Consider the following 22,225-nt stretch of genomic DNA (forward strand, 5'->3'; position numbering starts at 1 on the left):
GGTCTTTTGTCAATTTCTCCTGGCAATGAAATGGGATTTGTGTGTTGCGACGGAACCATGTTAGGCTGAATTATGTTTGACTTAAGCTACTGTACACATTTCACTCTCCTGTGGTGTGCTGTGGAGATGCATGAAAGTGTGGGTGAAGTATTTGAGGGTCTTGTTGTGTGAGGTTACTTTGTCACCCGTTCATAGTTCTGTTAGGACAGAGGGTAGATGGCACCTGTTCTCTGATTGGCTAGGACATGGTTATTGACAGCAGGCCCTTGTGGGGTAGAATTGCCACCTTGTCCCTGGCACAGACCCCTTAGCGGCCTTTAGTCCCCCGGGGTAGAGCATGAAGTTCCTGGACACTGCCCTAGGCTTCCTTTATGGTGACCCCTTTCTTATTTCCAGTGTTCCCCCCACACATACGACAGCTATGTCAGGGGTCCTTTGGTGGCCCAGAACACGCTGAGAGGAGGTGAGAGAGGCAGGGACTAGTCCCTCTCAGACGGCAGGCAGGCTCCTTACAGTTTTGTTGTTTTGATTGCAGTGATACGGTGCTCAGTACACAAAGGCTCCATTCCTCATTTTGCTGGGATCACACACTAAACAATGTTTCTTGCTGTCTTTCAGACAAAAGAGGTCTCCGCCAGTCAAGAAGCCCTCAAAAGCATTTTACCATGGATATAGAAGATGAAGAGAATATGAGTAAGACCTAGGCCTATCACATAGTGTCAAGTAGTTCATATCCAATTAAAACTCTGGTGTTTTTTGTAAATTTGATGGATAAGAGTGGTTTGATGTTTCCTGAGATGTGGGCTGATGCAGTGGTGGGTTTTTATATACTAGGCTTCAATAATTACTGTGGATGTTTTCCTTACAGCCACCTATCTAGAGTTTTCATCCCTCATTATCATCACGGGACCATCATTTTTATTCCAGAAATGTGCCTCTAGGTGCCTGTCTCCTAATGCTGTGTGGCTTCATGTGAAGTTGTGGTTCTTGTAATAAAGCTCTGAACTTGCGCCAGTATAAACTCAAGAACACCTTTTTGATTGGCTCAGACTCCCGGTCCCTGGGATAACAGTTCGTGACGCTCCCTTCATTCAGTCGCTGCTCTCGCCTTGGAGGAAGGGAGTCCACAGGACCGTGACCGGGGCTAGCGTGAACCAAACCCTCACTGGGGCCCTTTCTGCTCTTCAGCGTCTTCCACAGGCTGTGGGTATGGGCCCGACGTTTCCCCCTGGGCATTGTTCCTGTGTGTCCCCAGTCACTAAGTTGTCTGGAAGAAGACACTTTTCCAGCTCAGGAGCTCTGTCTGACAGAGTGCATGCAGCTGCACACAGAGCCGCACTTTCCTGGGGGTGATATGATGGGGAGACTCAGGCTCAGCACACTTTCCGTGGCTCAGCCCAGTGACAGGGGCTTCGCTCTGCGAGCACGGCATGACACCATCCACTCTGAGGATGGCCGCTGGCAGGCCCGGGGCAGCCGTGCAGTACCGTGTTAAGTAGTGTGGCTGGCACGCTTTTGCCTCTGCCAGTGTGGGCACTGCCCCCACCTCACCGGTTGCTGCTTCTCGGCTCTGCTCCTCAGATGCCTTAAGCTGTGGAGCTTTGCTGTGATCCGCCATCACTCTCAGCTTGTCCAGGCTGTGCATTTCACACAGGATCGCCAGTGCTGGGCCAAGCCAGTGAACCCCCTGGGAGTGTGTGACGTGTCCCCACAACCACCTGCTGCCGGGCACTGTGAGTTTTGTCTCCAGGTCTGGCTTCCACACTGAGCCTTGGGTAATTTAACCAAGGAAGCATCCTCCCAAAGAATGTTCCTGTAACAATAGACGTTGGGGTCCGGTGCATGCTTTAAAATGTCAGCCCTGTGCATCTCTTGCAGTTTTAAAAGCAGTTAAAGTTGCTCTTCACATTCTAAATGCAGCCGCGTGGTGCACGGAGAGAGTGTCCTTCAGGTGACTGTGGGCTCTGTCTCTAATTGGAGTGTTTTACTTTTGTTTCCCCAGGAGCAGTTTTTTTGGTTTTTGTTTGTTTGTTTTTGTTTTGTTTTGTTTTGATACCATGTGATTGGTACCTTTATTTCTAAAGTAAGAGTTGAGAACGATTCCCACTTTCACGGAAAGTGTATTTTTCTCATAATCTGGACTGTTAACTTAGTTCTGTGGGCATTTGGCTGTTTGGCACCACTAATGTTTGACTAAATGCGTGTCAGAGTGCCTTGTGGGTAATGTGCATTCCTATGCTGGTAATTCTGTTTGCCGAGAGACCTGAACTGTGAGCAGATGTAAAGTGTGACATTCTCCCCTTTATTAACCTCTGTCCGTCTCTACTCTGCCTTCTCACCTTTTGTTCCCTGAGTACCGAAAGGAGTAACCTACCGGTCTTTTGCTGGAGGATGTTATAAATGGAAATTTAGTGCCCATTCCAATAGCTTTGTCAGCTGGGAGAAGTGGCGTGTGTGTCAGGAGTCTTCTGGGCAGGGGTGACTACTGAGAGACCCCTCCCCACCTCACAGATGAGGTGTTCCACGGACTGAGTTCGTCTTGGTAGTCTTTGCTGCGTCAGCTGGATCAGACTGGCAGCAGCGACCAAGAGGTCCATGACGTTAACCCTGCCCACCGGCTCACCAAGGAGCATTCCCAGCGTTTTCAGATTACTCGGCACAGAGGAAATCCACTGGTGTGTGGCCTAGTAGAGACAGACCCCCGAAGCCACCCTATTTAAGAATGTTTTCATCAGTTAAAATTTACTTTGGACTTTAGGAGCTAGTGGTTGGAGATCTAAGTAAACACTCACAGGCCCAGTGCACAGGCCTCTAAAACTGAACGATAAAAGGGGACTCATTCATTCTTTCAGAAGGGTTAATAACCAGGGAAAAGTGAGCCCGCCCCACGTAGAATGAACAGTCTGTTTTTAAGATTTATTTATTTTATGTATGTGAGTACACTGTAGGTGTACAGATGGTTGGGAGCCACCATGTGGTTGCTGGGACCTGAACTCAGGACCTTTGGAAGAGCAGTCACTGTCCTTACCCTCTGAGCCGTCTCTCCAGCCCGAAAGAACAGTCTTTTTGTTTGGCTAGAGGATGCAACAAGGCCATGGCTGTGGTAGCCTCATTGGCCTTCTGACTCTCAACCCCCCTGAGTGGTAAAAGAACAGGGGTGCACCACCATGCCCGACAGTTATTTCCCATTTATAGATCAAAATCATCTTTTATTTTGCCATGTAAAGTACATTTGAAAGGTATGGTCACCAAGATATTCTGGCAACCTACAAGCTATTTTTAGAAAGGCAAGTTTGGTGGCATGTTGTGAAATTTGGGACCACAACTTGCCTGCTGTTCCAGCTCTGTGTCCTGGCCGTACTTTTTTTTTAAGCATAAAATTTATCAATGATTCTGAAGCAAATAGTTGTGAGCCTAGCCTTAATGGCTGAGCTAGCTCTCCATCCAGTCCCTGAAGCAAATAGTGCTGAAATATAATGAAAAATCTTCAATGGATACATTATTCTTCAACAACAAATTCCATAAAGCCATAATACTTTATCTTATTAGGTAAGCAGTTTTCTATGATCGATTCTTAAACCAAACCAAATAATCTCATGTTGATCAGATGTTCGGACCCTCAAGAGCCAAGTCAGTTGGCAATACATGTTTCTAAATGGTGCCTCCTCTCCCGGGAAGTGCTCTAGTGTAAAAACTGTTATCTGTTAAGGTCAGTAACCTTGTGAAGGAAGGTGCTGGTGAACTCGGAGGCCACTCCCTCACACTTAGTGTGAGTCTTGTAACATGTAACATCTTGATAAGCTAGAAAGATTTAGGATGTCTATGGCAGAGAAAATAGTTTAAAATGTTTATTTTCTAGTGCAGAAGAAATTGATAAACTAAATAGAAGAGGCAATAGGTCCATTCATTAAAAAAAAAATCTCAAAGTCCATTCCAGCCCCAAACAGTTACATCTTTGGTCAATGTATAGTTCTTCACATTTGCATCGAGAAGAGAAATACACACACACACACACACACACACACACACACACACACGTCACTTACCCAGCTACAAAGAGATAAAGGAATCTATAAATTTTGCATTTACAAGATCCTGCAACGAAGACGTTGTAAGTTACTCTTTCTGGGCACCACAGGTTCCAGCAGCACTGATGTTAAAGAAAACCGCAATCTGGACAACATGCCCCCCAAGGACAGCAGCACACCCGGGCCTGGCGAGGGTATTCCGCTCTCCAACGGGGGTGGTGGTAGCAGCAGCAGGAAGCGGCCCCTGGAGGAGGGCAGCAATGGCCACTCCAAGTACCGCCTGAAGAAGCGAAGGAAAACACCAGGGCCTGTTCTGCCCAAGAACGCCCTGATGCAGCTGAACGAAATCAAACCTGGCTTGCAGTACATGCTGCTGTCCCAGACAGGACCCGTGCATGCGCCTCTGTTTGTCATGTCTGTGGAGGTAAATGGGCAGGTCTTTGAGGGCTCTGGCCCTACCAAGAAAAAGGCAAAACTCCACGCTGCTGAGAAGGCCCTGAGGTCTTTTGTCCAGTTTCCCAATGCCTCCGAGGCCCACCTGGCCATGGGAAGGACCCTGTCTGTGAACACAGACTTCACATCTGACCAGGCTGACTTCCCCGACACACTCTTCAATGGCTTCGAGACTCCAGACAAGTCAGAGCCACCCTTCTACGTGGGCTCCAACGGGGATGACTCCTTCAGCTCAAGTGGCGACGTCAGCCTATCAGCCTCCCCAGTGCCTGCCAGCCTTACCCAGCCTCCTCTGCCCATCCCGCCACCATTCCCACCCCCAAGTGGAAAGAACCCCGTGATGATCTTGAACGAGCTACGCCCAGGGCTGAAGTACGACTTCCTCTCTGAGAGCGGGGAGAGCCACGCCAAGAGCTTCGTCATGTCCGTGGTGGTAGATGGCCAGTTCTTTGAGGGCTCAGGGAGAAACAAGAAGCTTGCCAAGGCCCGGGCTGCACAGTCTGCCTTGGCTACTGTCTTCAATTTGCACTTGGACCAAACGCCATCACGCCAGCCTGTCCTCAGTGAGGGTCTTCAGTTGCATTTGCCACAGGTGAGGAAAATGTGTGCTTACAGATGAGTGCCCATGGCCCTTGGTGGCATTTCTAAGCAGCCTTTAGTCTTCACTGTTGCTTTCGACTCCTTATGTTACAGAGCCCTGAGCAGGCGCAGTTGCGGGTAAGTCTGGCTATGGAGTAACTGTGCCTCGGTTTCCATGGTCACTTGATCACTGATTTAGTCTCCTGATGCTGGCTAGGGTCATGACAACACAGAGCAGGGGGTACCTCAGGGGCCCTCACCAGGACAGCCACAATCTCCTTCCCATTGAATTATGCCCCCCCAGAGAGACCCTCACCCCACAGCAAGCCTTTATTGGGAAAGGGGCAGGGGGCCCAAATGCTGGCATTTTGTCTGTTCAGCAGGGCATCCCTTGAATCATTGCACGGAAAACTCATGCCCAGAATAAGGGCTGTTGACCAGTCTGCCCCTGAAGGCCTGTTAGGTCAAAGCTATAAAGCAGTACCCAGAGCAGTAGGGAACGGGGGGGGGGGGGGGGGGGGACTCTTTATAAACACTTTAGAACGTGCCAGTTGCTAGGCATCTCGTATATGCCAAATTTCCTATGTGGCACCTCTGTGGGTTCCACATGTTCCAGATGGATGTGGACAGCCACTCAAGTTTGTGCCCCTTACAGAAAACTCACAGAAAAGAAAGGGAAATTTAAGGTAGCTCGGGATGGGTCTCTGAAAGGGAAAGAAGGAAGACAAGCCAGGTCCTAGATCATTGGCTGTGTCTTGGTTCTTGGAATCCCGATTTCACATATCTGTTTTTCAGTCTTCTGTCTTGAGCCCTTTTTGTCAAAGTGTTCTTTAGTGTGGAAGCAGTTGACCAGAACTAATGAATTAACAAGTTAGAAAATGTGGATAGGAAGGCCATTCTCCTGGGTCTCTGGTGGAATCCTTTTTCTCTGGCCTGTGTTATAGCTAGAGTTGGGGTGACTATAGTTCTTGGTTTTAATTTACTATTTTCTTTTTAAGGCAAGGTCTCATTATAAGCCCTGTCTAGCCTGAAACTTGTTATATAGACCAGGCTGGCCTTGAACTCACAGAGATCCATCTGCCTCTATCTCCTGAGTGCTGGGATTAAATCCAAATCTTGGATTGAAAAGATTTGTTCTGCTTTGCCTAAAGCAGTCAAGTACAGCTCAGTGTAAAGGAGTGGACTTGGCGTCTTATTGACTTCCTGTGACAAACAAGTACTTGTTTGCAATGCGTCCCTTGTTAACATCCCTCCTTACAAGTCGATGGTACTAGATCCCGAGTGACTTGATGTCTAGGTGTAGATTTGCTAACATCTTTTGACCTGAGTTCAACATACCATCTGATGTGACTTGTCTTCCCTTAATGTTGACAGATTGCCAGACCACTGAAACTAGTTCAGATGCCGCAGATCCCGTAGATGGTCTGGGGCAGGTGGCCTCAACCCAGCTTTCTGTTTTGTTGTTTTGGGTTTTGGTTCATTTTGAGACAAGGTAGTCTCTCTATGTAGCCCTGATAGTCCTGGAACTCTATGTAGAGCAGGCTGATATGAAACTTAGAGATCTGTTGTCTCAGGCAGTGCTGAGATCAAAGGCGTGGGCCACCACGCCCAGCTAGGCCTGACTTCTTCAGTGGCTTTGAATGGAAGGACTGAGCTTCTGACCAGGGAGGCAAGTGGCGTTTGTCAGGATCTAGTCATGGCAGCTAGGCTGGGCCCCTCTGTGCCTCTTTATGCTGCTTACCTCTGGGTCCTGGGATGTCAAACATCAATCTGGACCTCTGATAGGGAGACACTTGTTTGGAAACATTATCCTCACACCTCTGCTCAGTGGCACAACCCACCCTATAGTAGCTCAGAAATTTATGAACCACAGAGGATGAGACCAGTAAGGTCTTCTCTGAGGGGACTTCCAGGGCCAATCCCAGGGGTTATGTGGCAGAGGTAGGGGTGGGGGGATCATGTCCTACCTTCCAGGAAGGATGTTGAGTTCTTGCTTTTTCCCTGAAATATTTCTTAAAGGGCTTGGGCCAAGCGTCCGTGACCTGAGAGCAATCTGCCTTTCTGATGATTCAAGGGTGGGGTAGGGCTAAAGTAAGATAGTGTGGGCCATACCACAACTGTGGTACTCTGCTATAGCAGGCATGCCAGGGTAGTGTAGGCAAGCATCCGTTTAAAGCAGGTCCTCGCCCTTGTTCATGTCATTGAAGGTAAGTGGTTGGGGTGTAGAACATTTTATTTTATTGTTGTTTGTTTGTTTCCTTAGTTCCTGTTTGACACAGTGAAGGGTTCAGCAGGATGATGAAGGGGCTTAATGGGGGTAATATAGAGGGTTAGGTGAGTGTGGCTTGCGGCGTGGGGGAAGGTGTCCAGGCGGGCCCTTGCCTGGCCACCTCTGCCCCTGAGGGACCACACACACACAGACATGGTATAGAATAAAGTTTATTCAGAATAGGGGATGGGAGTTAGTGGTAGAGAGAGAGAGGTAGAGAGAGAAAGAGAGAGAGAGAGGGAGGAGAGAGAGAGAGTGGAGGCTGGCCATGACCACGTGGAAGGGGGGAAGAGCCCCAGGGGCAGAGAGGTGAGAGTATGTGGGAGAGCGGTGAGCAAAGAGGGAGAGGAGGGGCAAGTAGCCCCTCTTATAGTGGGCCAGATCTCTGGGGCAGGGCATACCTGGCCATTGCCAGGAGGGTGTGGGGTGGAGCTTAGACAAAACCCCAACATTCCCCAATGTTTGGTCAATTAATAAAAGAAAAAGAAAAAAAGAAAAGAAGTGACGGCGAATACGGTGAAGCAGGAATAGGGTCGTTGTTGTGATCTGGCTGCTTCATGCTGACATTGGGGCGGCGTGTCTCTGGAGAACCTAGAGAAAGGGGTATGGGGGGTGATTGTCCAGTCTCAGGAGGACTGGCTGCTTCTTTGCTGTCCAGGGTTTGTAGAGCCATTTGAAGATAGGTCAGGAGAACAGGTCCAGTAGAAGCTGTCTGCTTCTGGAGAAGCTGAGAGGAGATTGGAGCATCTGAAGGTTGCTTCTCTGGAGCTGTCCTGGATATGGCAAGGGCCTGGACTTGACAAGATGTTGGAACACATTAGTATAGTTAGGGAATAAGACTAAGTACATTTGGGAGAAAGGAAAATTTTCTTAAGAAGTACAATTGAAACCCAGAAGAATCCCACCCTTTGGAAAGGTAGTAAAGTGGGAACTTGGGCAGATGTACTTATCTGGATGGAGCCTACTTGGTCCATGAGCAAGATTTGGGTAGGTTTCCTGTAGCTAACAAGTTTATTAAAGAGATAACAACATGAGTTAACCACATGAACAGTCTTTAAGATGAGCCTTTGTGGATCAGAAGGAATAGAATTGAAGGTTGGGAAAGTGACAGAGCAAGAAGAGGAAATATGAAGCATTTAATGGAAACAGAGTTTAGGTAAGGAGATAACTGTCTAGCTGTCAATGTAGTCAGAAGTCTGAGGAATAAACAATAACTTAGCAGTTACATTATTAAAGAATGACAGATTCCAGTAGCCAGCAGTTCTTTGTGGTCTCTGGTCTCCATGGCAGCTTTGGCTGTCAGTCTGACTTTCAAGCACAGAAGATGCACGGCTTTTCTCTGTGGAATGGATACCCATGACATGAGAAATGGCTTACCTTTGTTTAGCTAAGTCATTTGACTCAAGGTATCCAGTTTTGTCCACTGCACTTTTTCAGGCAGCATCCTGTGGCGGTGTCCATCTTTCTTCTGAGACCTCCTGGTAGAAGCTGTCAGGCCTTTGGGAATTCTGTCTGTCTTAAATCTACTAATAACAAACGTCTGACAAGATTGAGCGCAAGAGAGGAGAGCAATAGTTAAAGAGAGACTAGGAATGGAAATCTTAAGTAGCTTTGACAGGTTGTATAGGTAGAGGAAAGTATATTGTCTTGGTTAGTAAAGATGCTAGGATCACAGAAAGAAAGCTGGCAGCAATGGATAAAATTGTGGTGTCTAGGCAGATTTAGGCTTGTTAACATACACAGGCTATAGGAGCAAATGAGCTAAGGGCAAAGAGAAGGCTTAGACCAGAGATAGATAAAAGCTTAAACGTATAGGATTCAGTCCCATTTACCGGATTGCTGACAGTATGTATTAAGATCTCTTAAAACAATTGGATCTAGGGTGCCATTAGGTGGCCATTTTGAATTATTGTCTGGCTTATATTGAGTCCAGACCTTATTACAGAGGTTTATTAGTTCAGAGACTTGAGATTTTCCAGGAGACATCCCAGCGGGGTGCCTGGAGGTACCGGCGAAGACACTATTACCCATCAGGTGGGTGGGGGCATTGTTATTACACAATCGGCGTCCCGAAGAGTGTATAACAAATAACGGCAGCTAAGCCAGAGGGTCCAGACCGTTGTGAGGGCCCCTGGGAGCTGAGGCAAAGGCCGGAAGAAGTATCCCGCCTGACCAGGGTTTGAGTGAGTGGCTGGAAGCCAATGGGGAGACTCAGGAATAATTCTGGAGTAGGAGACACCTGGGGTTTCAGTGTCCTAAAGCGAGTGTTAGCTGGGGAGGCACTTAGCTCCAGAAAAGACTGGCCAGATCCCTTCTGAACTTAAGAAACCGTCCAGCCAACCGAAAGACCTTACCTTTTTAGGCCGATGGTGTTTGCTAAGGAAGTGCAATCCGATATCAGGGAACGTGGAAGCCAGTGTGGACCGCTTGGCTGTGGGACCCGGTCCCCCAACCTTGCTTCACCTGCCTGTGCATGGCTGCAAGACTAGTCATGGACTGCAGTAACAGTAGAGGACATTGGGAGACCACGCAGTATAGAAGAGGGAAGACAGGGTGGTAGGGAGAATCCATAGAGCTGTGAGAGAATCGGGTAGTAGAATTGATGGGGGTGTGGGCTGTGGCTAGACTTTTGCAGGTAAAGACCCTAGAAATCTGCGCTGTAGCCAGCAGAGTGGGACAGTATGGTGGTGGGGGTGGGGCACAGCAACGGGAAAGAGTGCAGGCTTGCTGCGGGCAGACTCAGAGAGCCTAGGAGGCATCAGTGATCGCGCATGCGCGGAGCAGAATTTCCTGTCAGCGGAGGAAGTAGGAAGTTAGGTAGTGGCTGGGAAGTAGCTTGTTTCGTATCCTAGCAACGGCGCGGGAGGGGCGGAGCTGCCGCAGAAGCGGCGGTGGTGACTTCGGCAGCAGTTCTGGCGAGGGAGGGGGGTCTGGCGTGGGCTGCGGGTTCGGGGCTCACAGCGGGGGTGGCGGCAGCGGTGGCTCTGGCAGCCAGCGCCATGAGCCCCACGGACCGCCAAGCCAGCGCGCGGGAAAACAAGGAAACCAGTAAAATAAATGCTGTTGTCCTAGCAATAAGACACAGGAGTGAATTAGATAGCCGAGCCCGGTGGCACTCGCTGCGCGGGGCATTGCCGCTGCACGCCGCTGAGTTCCACTGGGAAGGAGCGACAGAACAGTGCGGTCCTGCAGGGAAACGCAGGAAGTGCAGAGACTATTGCTCTGACTAGTGGGGGGAGGGGTAAGACTTACCCATTGGTGAAAGAGGCTTAATATCACATGGTGTTTCTCGTTCCCCGCCAATGCACCAATGAAGGATTCAGCAGGATGATGAAGGGGCTTAATGGAGGTAATATAGAGGGTTAGGTGAGTGTGGCTAGGCGGCGTGGGGGAAGGTGTCCAGGCGGGCCCTTGCCTGGGCACCTCTGCCCCTGAGGGACCACACACACACAGACATGGTATAGAATAGAGTTTATTCAGAATAGGGGATGGGAGTTAGTGGTAGAGAGAGAGAGGTAGAGAGAGAGAGAGAGAGAGAGAGAGAGAGAGAGAGAGAGAGAGAGAGAGAAGAGGAGAGGAGAGGAGAGGAGAGAGGAGAGAGGAGAGAGGAGAGAGGAGAGAGGAGAGAGAGAGAGTGGAGGCCGGCCATGACCACGTAGAAGGGGGGAAGAGCCCCAGGGGCAGAGAGGTGAGAGTATGTAAGAGAACGGTGAGCAAAGAGGGAGAGGAGGGGCAAGTAGCCCCTCTTATAGTGGGCCAGATCTCTGGGGCGGGGCATACCTGGCCATTGCCAGGTAGGTGTGGGGTGGAGCTTAGACAAAACCCCAACACACGGGGTCTCCCTGTGTAGCTCTTGCTGCCTTGCAACTCACAATATAAACCAGGTTGAACATGAACTCACAAAGATCCTTCCTCCTATCTCTGCCTCACAAGTGCTGAGATTAAAGGCACAGGCTGGTGTGCCCGTCTGCGTTTAGGAGCTGTTTACTTTTGTTGTGTACAGCCCCAGACACACAGGGTAAGGTCCATAAGTCCTTTTTCAGAGAGTCAGAGCTACTTGTGCTCCTCAGTTGCCCGTGTCTCACAGTATATATTCCATAGGTATCTGGCTCAGGCATCTGCAGGAAAACCACTTAGAAAGAACTCTTAATGTGAAATACAAGCTTATAAAACTTATATTTAAAAAGTCCATTCTTTGTCAATTTCATACACATACACACACACACACACATACACACACAATCATTTCCTCTCTCCCAGCATCCCTTATGCCTTCCAACTCCCACTGAAGTCCTTCTTACCAAGTCCCCCTCCTACCTCCATGGCTTTTCCTTTTTGTGTGTGGCCCACTATGTCTAACTGGCATTGCTTGCACAAGCAAGAATGAGGGGTTCTTTACTTGAGCAAGGGCATTTACCAGTAACTGCAGCACTGAGGAAAATGACTCCCTCTCCCCTAGCAACTGTTAACTTCCCATGGTTCTTTAGGGAGTGGAGGACCTCAAAGCCACTCCTTCCCCCAATACTGTGGTCTCAATGTTGAACTACCTGGGAAGGCAGTCTTATTGAAGGGCTGTCTATATGTTGGTTGGTCTGGGGTATGTCTGGGGGTGGAGAGTATCTGGATTATGTTAATTAATGATACATTAAGGGGAGAAGACCCTTCCCCTAGCAGGGAGCCCTAGAATGTCTAAGAATAGAAACCGCAAACTGAGTGCTAAAATGTAGGCGTTAACCCCTTGCTCTCTGCTCTTGACTGTGGATAGACCATGACCAGTTCTCTCAAGCTCTCCTGCTGTGACTTTCCTGTGAGCTAGATAAACCCTTTCTCCCTTACACTGCATTTGCAAGGTTATTGTGTCACAGCAACAAGAAGAGACAATAGTACATCTTTCCATGATGATAGAACCTAGCCTTGTTTTCAAGCTTGGCAGGTAACCGCTAATGATCTTCCCAAGGCAAGGTAGTGGGTGCAGCAGCCACTTCACATCTAGAAAACAGTCTTCCTCGGCCCCATCACCCCCTCTGTCTCCTACGGTTTTCTGTCCCTTTTCCAGTGTTCCCTTAGTCTTGCTGGGGATGACCCAGATGTTCTGTGTGGGGCTGAGCATTCAACAGTTGTTCGTTCCCATCACCTCTGCCTGTCGTCAGTCTGTGCACTCAGCGATGTGGGCTGCAAAAGAGACGTGCTTCTCTGAGACTAGGCACAGCACTGGCCCTGAAGTATGAACAGATATTTACAGAGCAGTCTGACAGCATGTCTTTAGCAAAACATCAGCAATGGCTTCCTCTCAAATGGCCTTAAGTTTCCCAGCTGTGGGCTTTGGCCCAAGTTTACAGTGCCAAGCATGAATTTCCTTCTGTAGAGTAGACGTCCACTACAATTTTTTAAAGTGGTTGGTTTCACCCATAACAGTTCTGCCACAATTATGTTCGTGTGCCCATGTCATCAGGCACAGGGTCTACTGGTGACTTTTGTCTCTGACACCACCCATCACGCATGTGAGTGCATGTGTGCGCACATGCATATATGCACTTGCTGGGTGTGCCTGTGTGGGGCTTCTATAGTAGAAGTGAGGCTGTAAGAGTCTTTGTATTAGACAGCACGTGTTAGCACAGAGAGACTAGTTCCACCACAGGTACCCCGGCCCTAACCTTGGTCTCTGCTCTCCACCCAGGTACTGGCAGATGCTGTCTCACGCCTGGTCCTGGGTAAGTTCAGTGACCTGACAGACAACTTTTCCTCCCCTCACGCTCGAAGGAAAGTGCTTTCTGGAGTAGTGATGACCACAGGTAAGCATCTAGCTCTCTGTTCCACCTGTCTGCTTCCTGGTTCGAAACGCATAAACGCCCTCAATCCTGTGACACCCACACGAAGTTCCCTTCTAGTCTTTCTGTGTTTACGCATATGTTCATGCAAATATAGGAATTGTCCTCAGAAGCAGTTCTTTCCTCCTTAGAGCTGGGAACACTGCTCACTGGTAAAACACCTGTTTAGTTGGTGAGGTTGCTGAGGTCAATTCCCAGCAACGCAACCCCACCCCCCAAACAAAAAACTTACACAAAACTCTTCCCTCAAAATCTTGTGTGTGTGTGTGTGTGTGTGTGTGTGTGTGTGTGTGTGTGCGTGCGCGTGCTTTGTCTATATGTTTGACACAGTAACATCAGAGGCCATATGAAGGCATCACATCAGATTTCCCTTGGAACTGGAGTTATAGATGTTGGTCAGCTGTCATATGGGTGCTGAATCCTTTGTAAGAGCAGCAAGTGCTCTTAACTGCTGAGCTGTCCTTTAGCCCCCTCCCTGCCAAACGTTCAACTTTCTTTCTTTTTTTTTTAATTTCCAGTTTAGTATTTTTATGGGACTCCTGAGTGTGTGACCAAGTGAGTCTCTAGTTCTTATGCCTTTTCTTAGACTCTTTTCCACCTGTTTGTTTCTTTTGTCCAATTCAATGTGGTCGATTTTGTTTTCTCTTCTATTATATTCCATTAGTATCCCTTAGAAGCCTGTTTGTTTTCTTTCCCCCCCCCCACGGGGCATTAAGTTCTCTTATTAATTAAACTAATAAAATTTATTTTAAAATACACAACTCAGTATTGACATTTTTAAGTCATCAAAAATACATTTATACTATGTGCGCGCGCGCGCGCACACACACACACACACACAAGATTTTGAGGGAAGAGTTTTGTGTATAAAAATACATTTATAATATTTAAATGCCTCTTAAATATACATGATATCTTCTAAAGCTAAAAATAATATACACTCAACCAGTTTTTAAATCTATTTGGAACATTAAACATGATAGAAGTAGAAAAAAAAAATCTCTTATGAAGTCCTTTATGAAAGGAAATTGTGACAAGTCCCTTAGACAGAAATCCAAGGGAAAATACACAGCATAACTGTTGCTTCACAGAATGAATTGGGTGGTGTTCCTTCTGTTTCTATTTTGTAAAATAGTTTGAAGAGTATTGGTATTAGGTCTTCTTTGAAGGTCTGATAGAATTCTGTACTAAAACCATCTGATCCTGGGCTCTTTTTGGTTGGGAGACTTTTAATGACTGCTTCTATTTCTCTAGGAGTTATGGGACTGTTTAGATGGTTTATCTGATCCTGATTTAACTTTGGTATCTGGTATCTGTCTAGAAAATTGTTCATTTCATCCAGATTTTCCAGTTTTGTTGAATATAGGCTTTTATAGTAGGATCTGGTGATTTCTTTTGAATTTCCTCAGTTTCTGTTGTTATATCTTTCTTTTCCTTTCTGATTTTGTTAATTTGGACACTGGCTCTATGCCCTCTGGTTAGTCTGGCTAAAGGTTTATCTATCTTGTTGATTTTTCTCAAGGAACCAGCTCCTGTTTTTGTTGATTCTTTGTATAGTTTTGTTTGTTTGTTTGTTTCTTTTTGATGATTTTAGGCCGCAGTTTGATGATTTCCTAATTTCTACTCCCCAGTGGGTCAGGCTGTGGCACATGATCAACTCCGGGCATAGATGGAAATCGGAAGTCAACATTCAACTTTTTAATGTGTTCCTTTCCTTTGGAGAAAGCATAATGTATTACCATGTGACACCATTGCAACCTGGTGTACTCTGGAAACAGCACATTACAATCTCTGTCTTGTTGACTTCTGTTGAAGGGTAGACCTTTTCTGCTTCATACGTGTCACTACTGCCGCAGCAGAGTGATTTCTATGGAGAGGCAGGAAGAACTCTTGTAAAATCAGAAAATCTGGAAAGTCGGTAAAGCACTCTTCAGAGATGTGCCTATGAGGGCATTTCCAGAGAGCAGCAGGGCAGAAGACCTGCCTAATGTGTCTGTCCCATCTCATGGCTGGTGGTTCAGAGAATGAGGGAGCCCGTTAGTCTAAGCATATTCATTCCCGTTCTCTCTCTCTTTCTCTCTGTCTCTCTTTTCTTCTCCCTTCCCTCACCCCCATACCCCACTCTCACACACACTCATAAATATACCCCTTTCTTGGTCACCATCATATCTGACCTGTTCTGCCATACCTTCCCCTCTACAATGGACTGAAAACAGAAACACAAAGTTTAAAAAAAAACTCAGTTTTTTTCATGAATTTGTCATACCAGTGACAAATATGACAGAAACTTGGTGCCATCTGTGATACCAGCAGGATTGTTGCTGTGTCTGATAGACTGTGTGGTTCAGAAAAGCCTGTTAGAAGTGGTTTGTGGGAGGAATTTTAGTAATGTTTGGAGATGTGGGCCAAAGAGGCCCTAGAGTATGTAAGCTCATCTTAGTGGGTGATTCCGTGGCGCTCAGAAGGCGAGGGTGACTAAGAATGAGGACACATGGAAGGTTCCAGATGGGGGACCCAGAGTGTGCTAGAAATTTGGGTTACACTGTGGCAAAAAGCTCATCTGCAGTTTGCCAATCGCCCTTATTCTTGCCATTGGGAGTGGGAGGTTTATTGCCGCTGTGTGTCAGGAATATGTAAAATGCGCTTTAATTGTCACAGGGCTCACAGCTAAGCCTTTGCCTTGAGTCCCAGTAGGCTTTGGATTTGAACAGTGCCAGGACTGTTACGGTTATGACACACTTAGAGGTGAACCAAATGCATTTTTCATTAATATCCTTTTGGAGACCAAGGAGGAAAGGATGTTTGGGGATGTGTTGTCTGTTGGGCTGACTCCCAGGTGGATTTACAATGTCTAATCTTGATCGATTTGAGAAATGCCTAGGTGTCTATGAGGGCTTTTCCAGGGGGGTCTAGGTGGAGAAGGGTAGCCTGAATGTGGACGGCACCAGGCTGTAGGCGAGCCACCCAGGGGAGTAAAAAGGGAAAGAGGAGAAGGCCCGTAAGCGCAGGCATCCTTTCTGCCTCCGGCCACTGCGGTTACGCTGTTCTGTCCCATCTTACCACATGGATTAAAACCTCTAATGGTGAGTCAAAATAGTACTCCCCCTTTTAACTGTTCTCCCAGGAATTCTGTCACAGGGAACAAACAAACAAACAAAAGGCAAGCATTTTATATCTTTTTTCTGACCATTTGCTCTTAGCCAAAATGTATGTCTAAAGCCCATGAAACGGAACTGGGTGCACAGGTTCAGTGCTCTCCCTGGCTGAGTGGCCTCGGGCAGGTTATTAATCCTCAAGAGCTACAGTTCCTTTCTTCAAAATGGAAACAAAAGCCCTCAGAAGACACTGTGAGGAGGAGCGATGAGAAAGATCCACTAATGCTCCTGGCTTGGTGCCTCCCACATAGCCTGTGCCTGAGTTCCTTTTCCTGTTGCTGTCATCAAATACCTGATGAAAGCAGCTCTGGTGGAGTTATTTCAGCTCATAGCTGGAGAAGTCTGTCATGGTAGGGATGTCACCTGGCAAGAGCCTGAGGCAGCTCATCAGGCTCATAGCTCATCACTGCGTCATAGCCACGGTCAGGAGACAGAGGAGAGTGCCTTGTTCAGCTCTCTTCCCTTTCATGCAGTCTGGGGTCCCAGCTCAGGGAATGGTGCTGCCCACAGTGGCCAGGTCTTCCCATCTCAGCTAAGCTAATCAAGGAAATCTCTCTCGGCATTCCCAAAGGCCAGCCTGGGCTAGATAACCCCTTACAGATGTGCCGAGAGACTTATCTCCTGGGTGATTCTGAAGTGTCAGGTTCACAGTGAGCGCTAACCCTCATAACATGTAGCACACATCATTGTGAGTCTGCGCCCAGGCCATACTCAAGATTGGTTTGTTGATGCTGTTGGATGTTGTTGTTTTTGTTTTTGTTGTTTTTGTTGTTGTCATCATCATCATCCTAGGGATACATCCCAGGGCCTCACTCACACATGCTGGGTATATGTTCTATCACTGAGACACAGTCTCTTCCATATTCAGGTCGTAGCATGTCTGGGTCCGTGATCTGTTTCACAGGATTTAATTATGATGCTCCCTCTGTGGAAGGTCACATTGTGTGTAAGTTCACTCTTGGTGTGGGAACGTGGGAAAGATTACTAATGAAACTGTGGAGGCTGAGTCTGTTTTCTGGTACACTAGCACTGTAAGTTGTTCCTCCTAGCTTCTTTAATATTTTACCTCAGGACTAATTCCAGGCCAGGTAGTAATTGTGTATAGTGCTTCTTACCTAAAGTCCAGGGTGAACTTTCAAACACCCATGCATGCCAGTGGAAATGGCCACGTTAAGTTTAGGGTGTAGACTACAGGATGAGGAAGGTATTCCTGGAACTGGTACAAACAGCCTCAGGGAGAGGCTGTCTGTTCAAGTGTCTCAGGTAAGGATCTGGAGACTGAGGACACTCGGAAACAAGGGCTCCGCTGACCCTGCATGGCGCTGTTTCCGAGAGCACATGTCAAACAGGACGGATCTCCAGTCTCTCCTGTCTTTCAGGTACAGATGTCAAAGACGCCAAGGTGATAAGTGTTTCGACAGGGACGAAGTGTATCAACGGTGAATATATGAGTGACCGCGGCCTCGCGCTCAATGACTGCCACGCGGAGATAATCTCCCGAAGGTCCCTGCTCAGGTTTCTTTATGCACAGCTTGAGCTTTATTTAAAGTAAGTTTAGGAGTGAACAAGTGAAGGAAGCTCTTTTAAGACACTTTGTATCAGAAGGCATTGCCTAACCTTTGTTTGTTTGTGTAAGCACTGAGGAATCCTCAGGACATCAACTGTGAGGAATACAGGGGCCCAGCCTTGCGGTCCTGTGATGCTGTCTGAGCAGGACCCACTCTCACAGGATGCTCAGTTATGAACCAGAGTGGATTTACTCACACACACGTGCATGCATACCTATGTAAGACATATACACAGAAACGTGACACAGTCGTAAATTTCATGTTTGTATTTCAGATGGCGTCTTTTGTCTCATGCACTGTAAATATAAATATGTCTTCCCAGCTGGGAGGTAGTGGTGCATGGTGCACACCATTAACCCTAGCACTTGGGAGGCAGGAGAGGCAGATCTCTGTGGGTTTGAAGCCAGACTGGCAGACTGGTCTACAGAACTAGTTCTGGGACAGCAAGGGCTACACAGGGAAACCCTGACTTGAAAAGCAAAAAAAAAAAAAAGTCACAAAAACAAACCAAAAAAGAAAACATGTCTTTCCAAACTACCTGGTAAAGAATGTCCTTTTCATTTTGGTCACTGGGCGTGGTCAGAACTGTTCTTGCACCTGTAGGCTTTTCTTGACAATGCCCTATCTTCATGTGATCGTTCTACCTTGAAATCATGCCTTGGAAGAAATGATCACTCCCAGTTGATGACATATTGATCACTGAATGGACCTGAACTATGGATTACTACAAGCATGGGTAACAGTGACTCCAGTTCAAGCCAGACAAGGTGGTGCACAACTGTAAATCCTAGCAGTAGGGGGACCTGAGGCAGCTGAATCTCAAGTTCAAGGCCAACCTAGTATACTGTATTAGTCAGGGTTCTCTAGAGTCAAAGAACAACTATGAATTTGTTGATGACTTACAGTTTGTAGTCCAACTCCCCAACAATGGTCAGCAGCAGCTGTGAGTGGAAGTCCAAGGATCTAGTGGTTGCTCAGTCCCATGAGGCAAGCAGGTGAAGAAGAGTCTTCCTTCTTCCAGTGTCCTTATGTAGGTCTATAGCAGAAGGTGTGGCCCAGATTAAAGGTGTGTCCACCACGCTTGGATCTGGGACTTGCTTTGTCCCGGGTGACCTTGAACTCAGAGATCTCCCTGTCTTAATCTTCTGGGATCCATAGCCACTATGCCTCAAGATCTCCATGCCAAGATCCAGGTCAGAAACTTGTATCTCCCAACCTTTAGCTTAGGATCACAGGTGAGCCTTCCAGTTCTGGATTGTTCTTCATTCCAGATATAGTCAAGTTGACGGCCAGGAAGAGCCACTATGTATATAGCAAGATACTGTCTCCAGGCACTATCAGTAGGGAGATAGTGCCTCTCCCTACTGAAAGCCACTGCCCCTGAGGTCAGTCTGAACCTGTAGTCCCACATTGGTGGCACATACCTTTAACTGGCACTCTTGTGACTTTTCTCTTGTAGTAACAAAGAAGACCAGAAAAAGTCCATATTTCAGAAGTCAGAGCGGGGTGGGTTCCGACTGAAGGATACTGTGCAGTTCCACCTGTACATCAGCACCTCACCCTGCGGAGACGCCAGAATATTCTCTCCCCATGAGCCCGTGCTAGAGGGTATGACGCCAGACTCTCAGCAGCTGACAGGTTTCTAAGAAAACATAATATAATGTAGTGTTAGAATGCATCCACATCCGTCTTCTTCAGTTTTTGTTTTGTTTTTTTAATTTTCATTTTGTTTTTTGAAATTTCATCCTTAGATATGGTCCCTGTAAAAGTACAGATTCTTCCTTCCCAATTTAGTTAGAAAATGTTAATGAGGGCTGGAGAGATGGCTCAGTGGTTAAGAGCACTGACTGCTCTTCCAGAGGTCCTGAGTTCAATTCTTAGCAACCACATGGTGGCTCACAACCACCTGTAATGAGATCTGGTGCCCTCTTCTGGCCTGCAGGCATACATACAGGCAGAACACTGTATACATAATAAATAAATAAATCTTAAAAAAAGAAAATGTTAATGAATGAAAAATGCTAATTCTAAGAGGAAAGTGCTGAGTGATCCCTGTATTTGCAGTGAGTCTGGCTGGTGAGTGTGTGAACACCGAGCAGATGGACACAGGCGGGCGAGGCTCTAGTGTTGTCTGTTCCATCCTCTGAGGCCAGCCTAGCACTGAGCTTCATGACAGTTTGTATGTGAGTCCCTGCTCTCATGCCCAGGCACCATGTATTCCAAATGGGTTTCCTGGATTATAAAAGCAGTGATACTCGCTGTAAATAATTACTATTCTAAATAATAACAACAAAAAAATTAAAGTCACCCATATTCACAGAACTCACTGTTACTCACTGGGAGTATCTTCACATATTCCCAAAGGATTGGTTTCTGTATTTTTTTTTGACATAATGAAAATACAAAGGTTAATTGATAACAAGCAGTCAAGCATCTGTTGCTCGGAATTAGCAAATCTTAGCATTTTTTCTCATTTGTTTCCACTCATTAATGATGGAAATCATCTCAGCCAAAATGTAAACCACCTTTTTCCATGTCCATAAATGTGGTCTGTATTATGTCTTTTTAGTTCAACTTTATATATTTACTGGGGTGTATATTTTGTATGGCTCGAATAAATGTTTGCATACGTATCTATAAGTTATACTTTAAATTTTGGTATGTTAGATGTGCTTTTCAGTGCGTTAGCTGTTTTATCACCTGTGGGTTTTGAACCCTTTCTGTCTTCTAGAACCAGCAGATAGACATCCGAATCGCAAAGCAAGGGGACAGCTACGGACAAAAATAGAGTCTGGGGAAGGGACAATCCCTGTGCGCTCAAATGCCAGCATCCAGACCTGGGACGGGGTGCTGCAGGGAGAACGGCTGCTCACAATGTCCTGCAGTGACAAGATAGCACGGTAAGGCCACAGGGCCTGCCCCTCACATGCACGTGTGATCAGTGCAAGCCCTTTGCTAACTCCAGTTCAGATTCGTTTGTATTCTGACCCCATTCCCTGCTCGGGTGGTCTCTAAGGACTAAGGCTACAGGTGCTCCTGGGGTTACCTGGAGGGACAAGGGAGACCACGGCCCAGGACACTCCAGTCTTCCTTCCCACGTCACTTGCTTCCAGACATTCACCTTGCCTTTTATTACGTCCTTTTCAACATCAGTATCAAGGCTAAGCTGACAATGTTGGGCATTCTACAGGCTGTATTTTTCAGTTTGCTCCCTGAGGAAAATGTACAAGCATTTCCTTGTCAGCAGGGAACACTGTCCACCCTTGCTATGCCCATCAGTTAATACTGTGGTAATTGATCTTTGCCAACTAGAACAATGTGAGGCGTCCCAGGCCAAGGAGAGCGCTCGGTGAGCACACTGCTCTAGTTACCACGTGCCTGCGAAGCAGCTTCTCCTGGGAGCTTAGATCCAGGTCAGATTTTAGAAATCTCTCTCTTCAGATGCAGCACGGGTTTCAGCGGCTCTTCTCTCTGTGTCAGCTAATGTATGTCAGTGTATATAAAATCAAACCTCTCCCTACAGAACACAACCCTGGGGCTCCAGGGTAAGCAACTCGGGATTGACTGGCCATCAGGAGGTTTGCAATTGACAGAGACAAAGTACACGTGTGCCTTTTGTCTCCTTCATGTCTGATGGGTCACATGCCCAACCTGGTATGTCCTAATGAGCTCACATTAGGCACGTCTCCCAGTGTGGCACGAAACCTGGTCATCCCTTAGGGACCGCTCATTTTTTCAGAGGTCACGAGCACTTTTCATTGATTTTTCTCTAAAACAGATTTCATGGGGAGCTGAGTTCACCGTACCTACCTTGGGCCAGTCTTCCCAAGCACTGGTTTGGGCAACACCTAGCTAAAGAAAAGAAAGAAAATAAAAAATCAGATCCAGGAGTATTTGAGATTTTGGAGGCTTTTGAAGTTTGAAATATTTGTGTAGCCTCTACCAGTTGAGCATACCTAACTGACAACCCAAAGCTTGCACGCCCCAAACTGCAATGCTTTAGTGGGATGCTGCCTGTGCCTACTGTGGCGTGTTTACTTGTTACATGTCTTTCGGTCTGTTGTCCAGATGCTTTTCTGTGTTTGAGAGAGAGAGAGAGAGAGTGTGTGTGTGTGTAGGTGTGTGTAGGTATGTGTGTGTGTAGGTGTGTAGGGGTGTGGGTGTGTGTATGTGTAGGTGTGTGTGTGTGTAGGTGTGTAGGGGGGGGTGTGTGTGCGCACACGCGCATGCACCCATGCTGGAAATAGTGACCAACTAAGTACAACAGTTTGTTTGTAAGCAGTCCCTTCTATTCTGTTGCACTATATGTTTGTATACCAGAGTCACAGTGTCTTGATTACTATTG

General features: G+C 47.1%; 1 protein-coding gene across 5 annotated transcripts in view; it reads left to right on the top strand.

Moving 5' to 3' along the window:
- The window catches only part of Adarb1 (adenosine deaminase RNA specific B1), a 135,012-nt gene that overhangs the window by 90,012 nt on the left and 22,775 nt on the right, over positions 1–22,225 (top strand). For 2 of the 5 annotated variants that reach the window (XM_052162945.1, XM_052162943.1), the window contains 6 exons: positions 619–693; positions 4,139–5,073; positions 13,007–13,121; positions 17,692–17,860; positions 19,340–19,518; positions 20,612–20,780. In XM_052162945.1, coding sequence (XP_052018905.1) covers positions 666–693; positions 4,139–5,073; positions 13,007–13,121; positions 17,692–17,860; positions 19,340–19,518; positions 20,612–20,780 — 1,595 coding nt within the window. In that variant the 5' untranslated portion in view covers positions 619–665. The other 3 variants (XM_052162946.1, XM_052162944.1, XM_052162947.1) reach the window with 3 other exon arrangements.

The sequence above is a fragment of the Apodemus sylvaticus genome, chromosome 19 (genome assembly GCF_947179515.1).
Source record: "Apodemus sylvaticus chromosome 19, mApoSyl1.1, whole genome shotgun sequence".
Lineage (NCBI taxonomy): Eukaryota > Metazoa > Chordata > Mammalia > Rodentia > Muridae > Apodemus > Apodemus sylvaticus.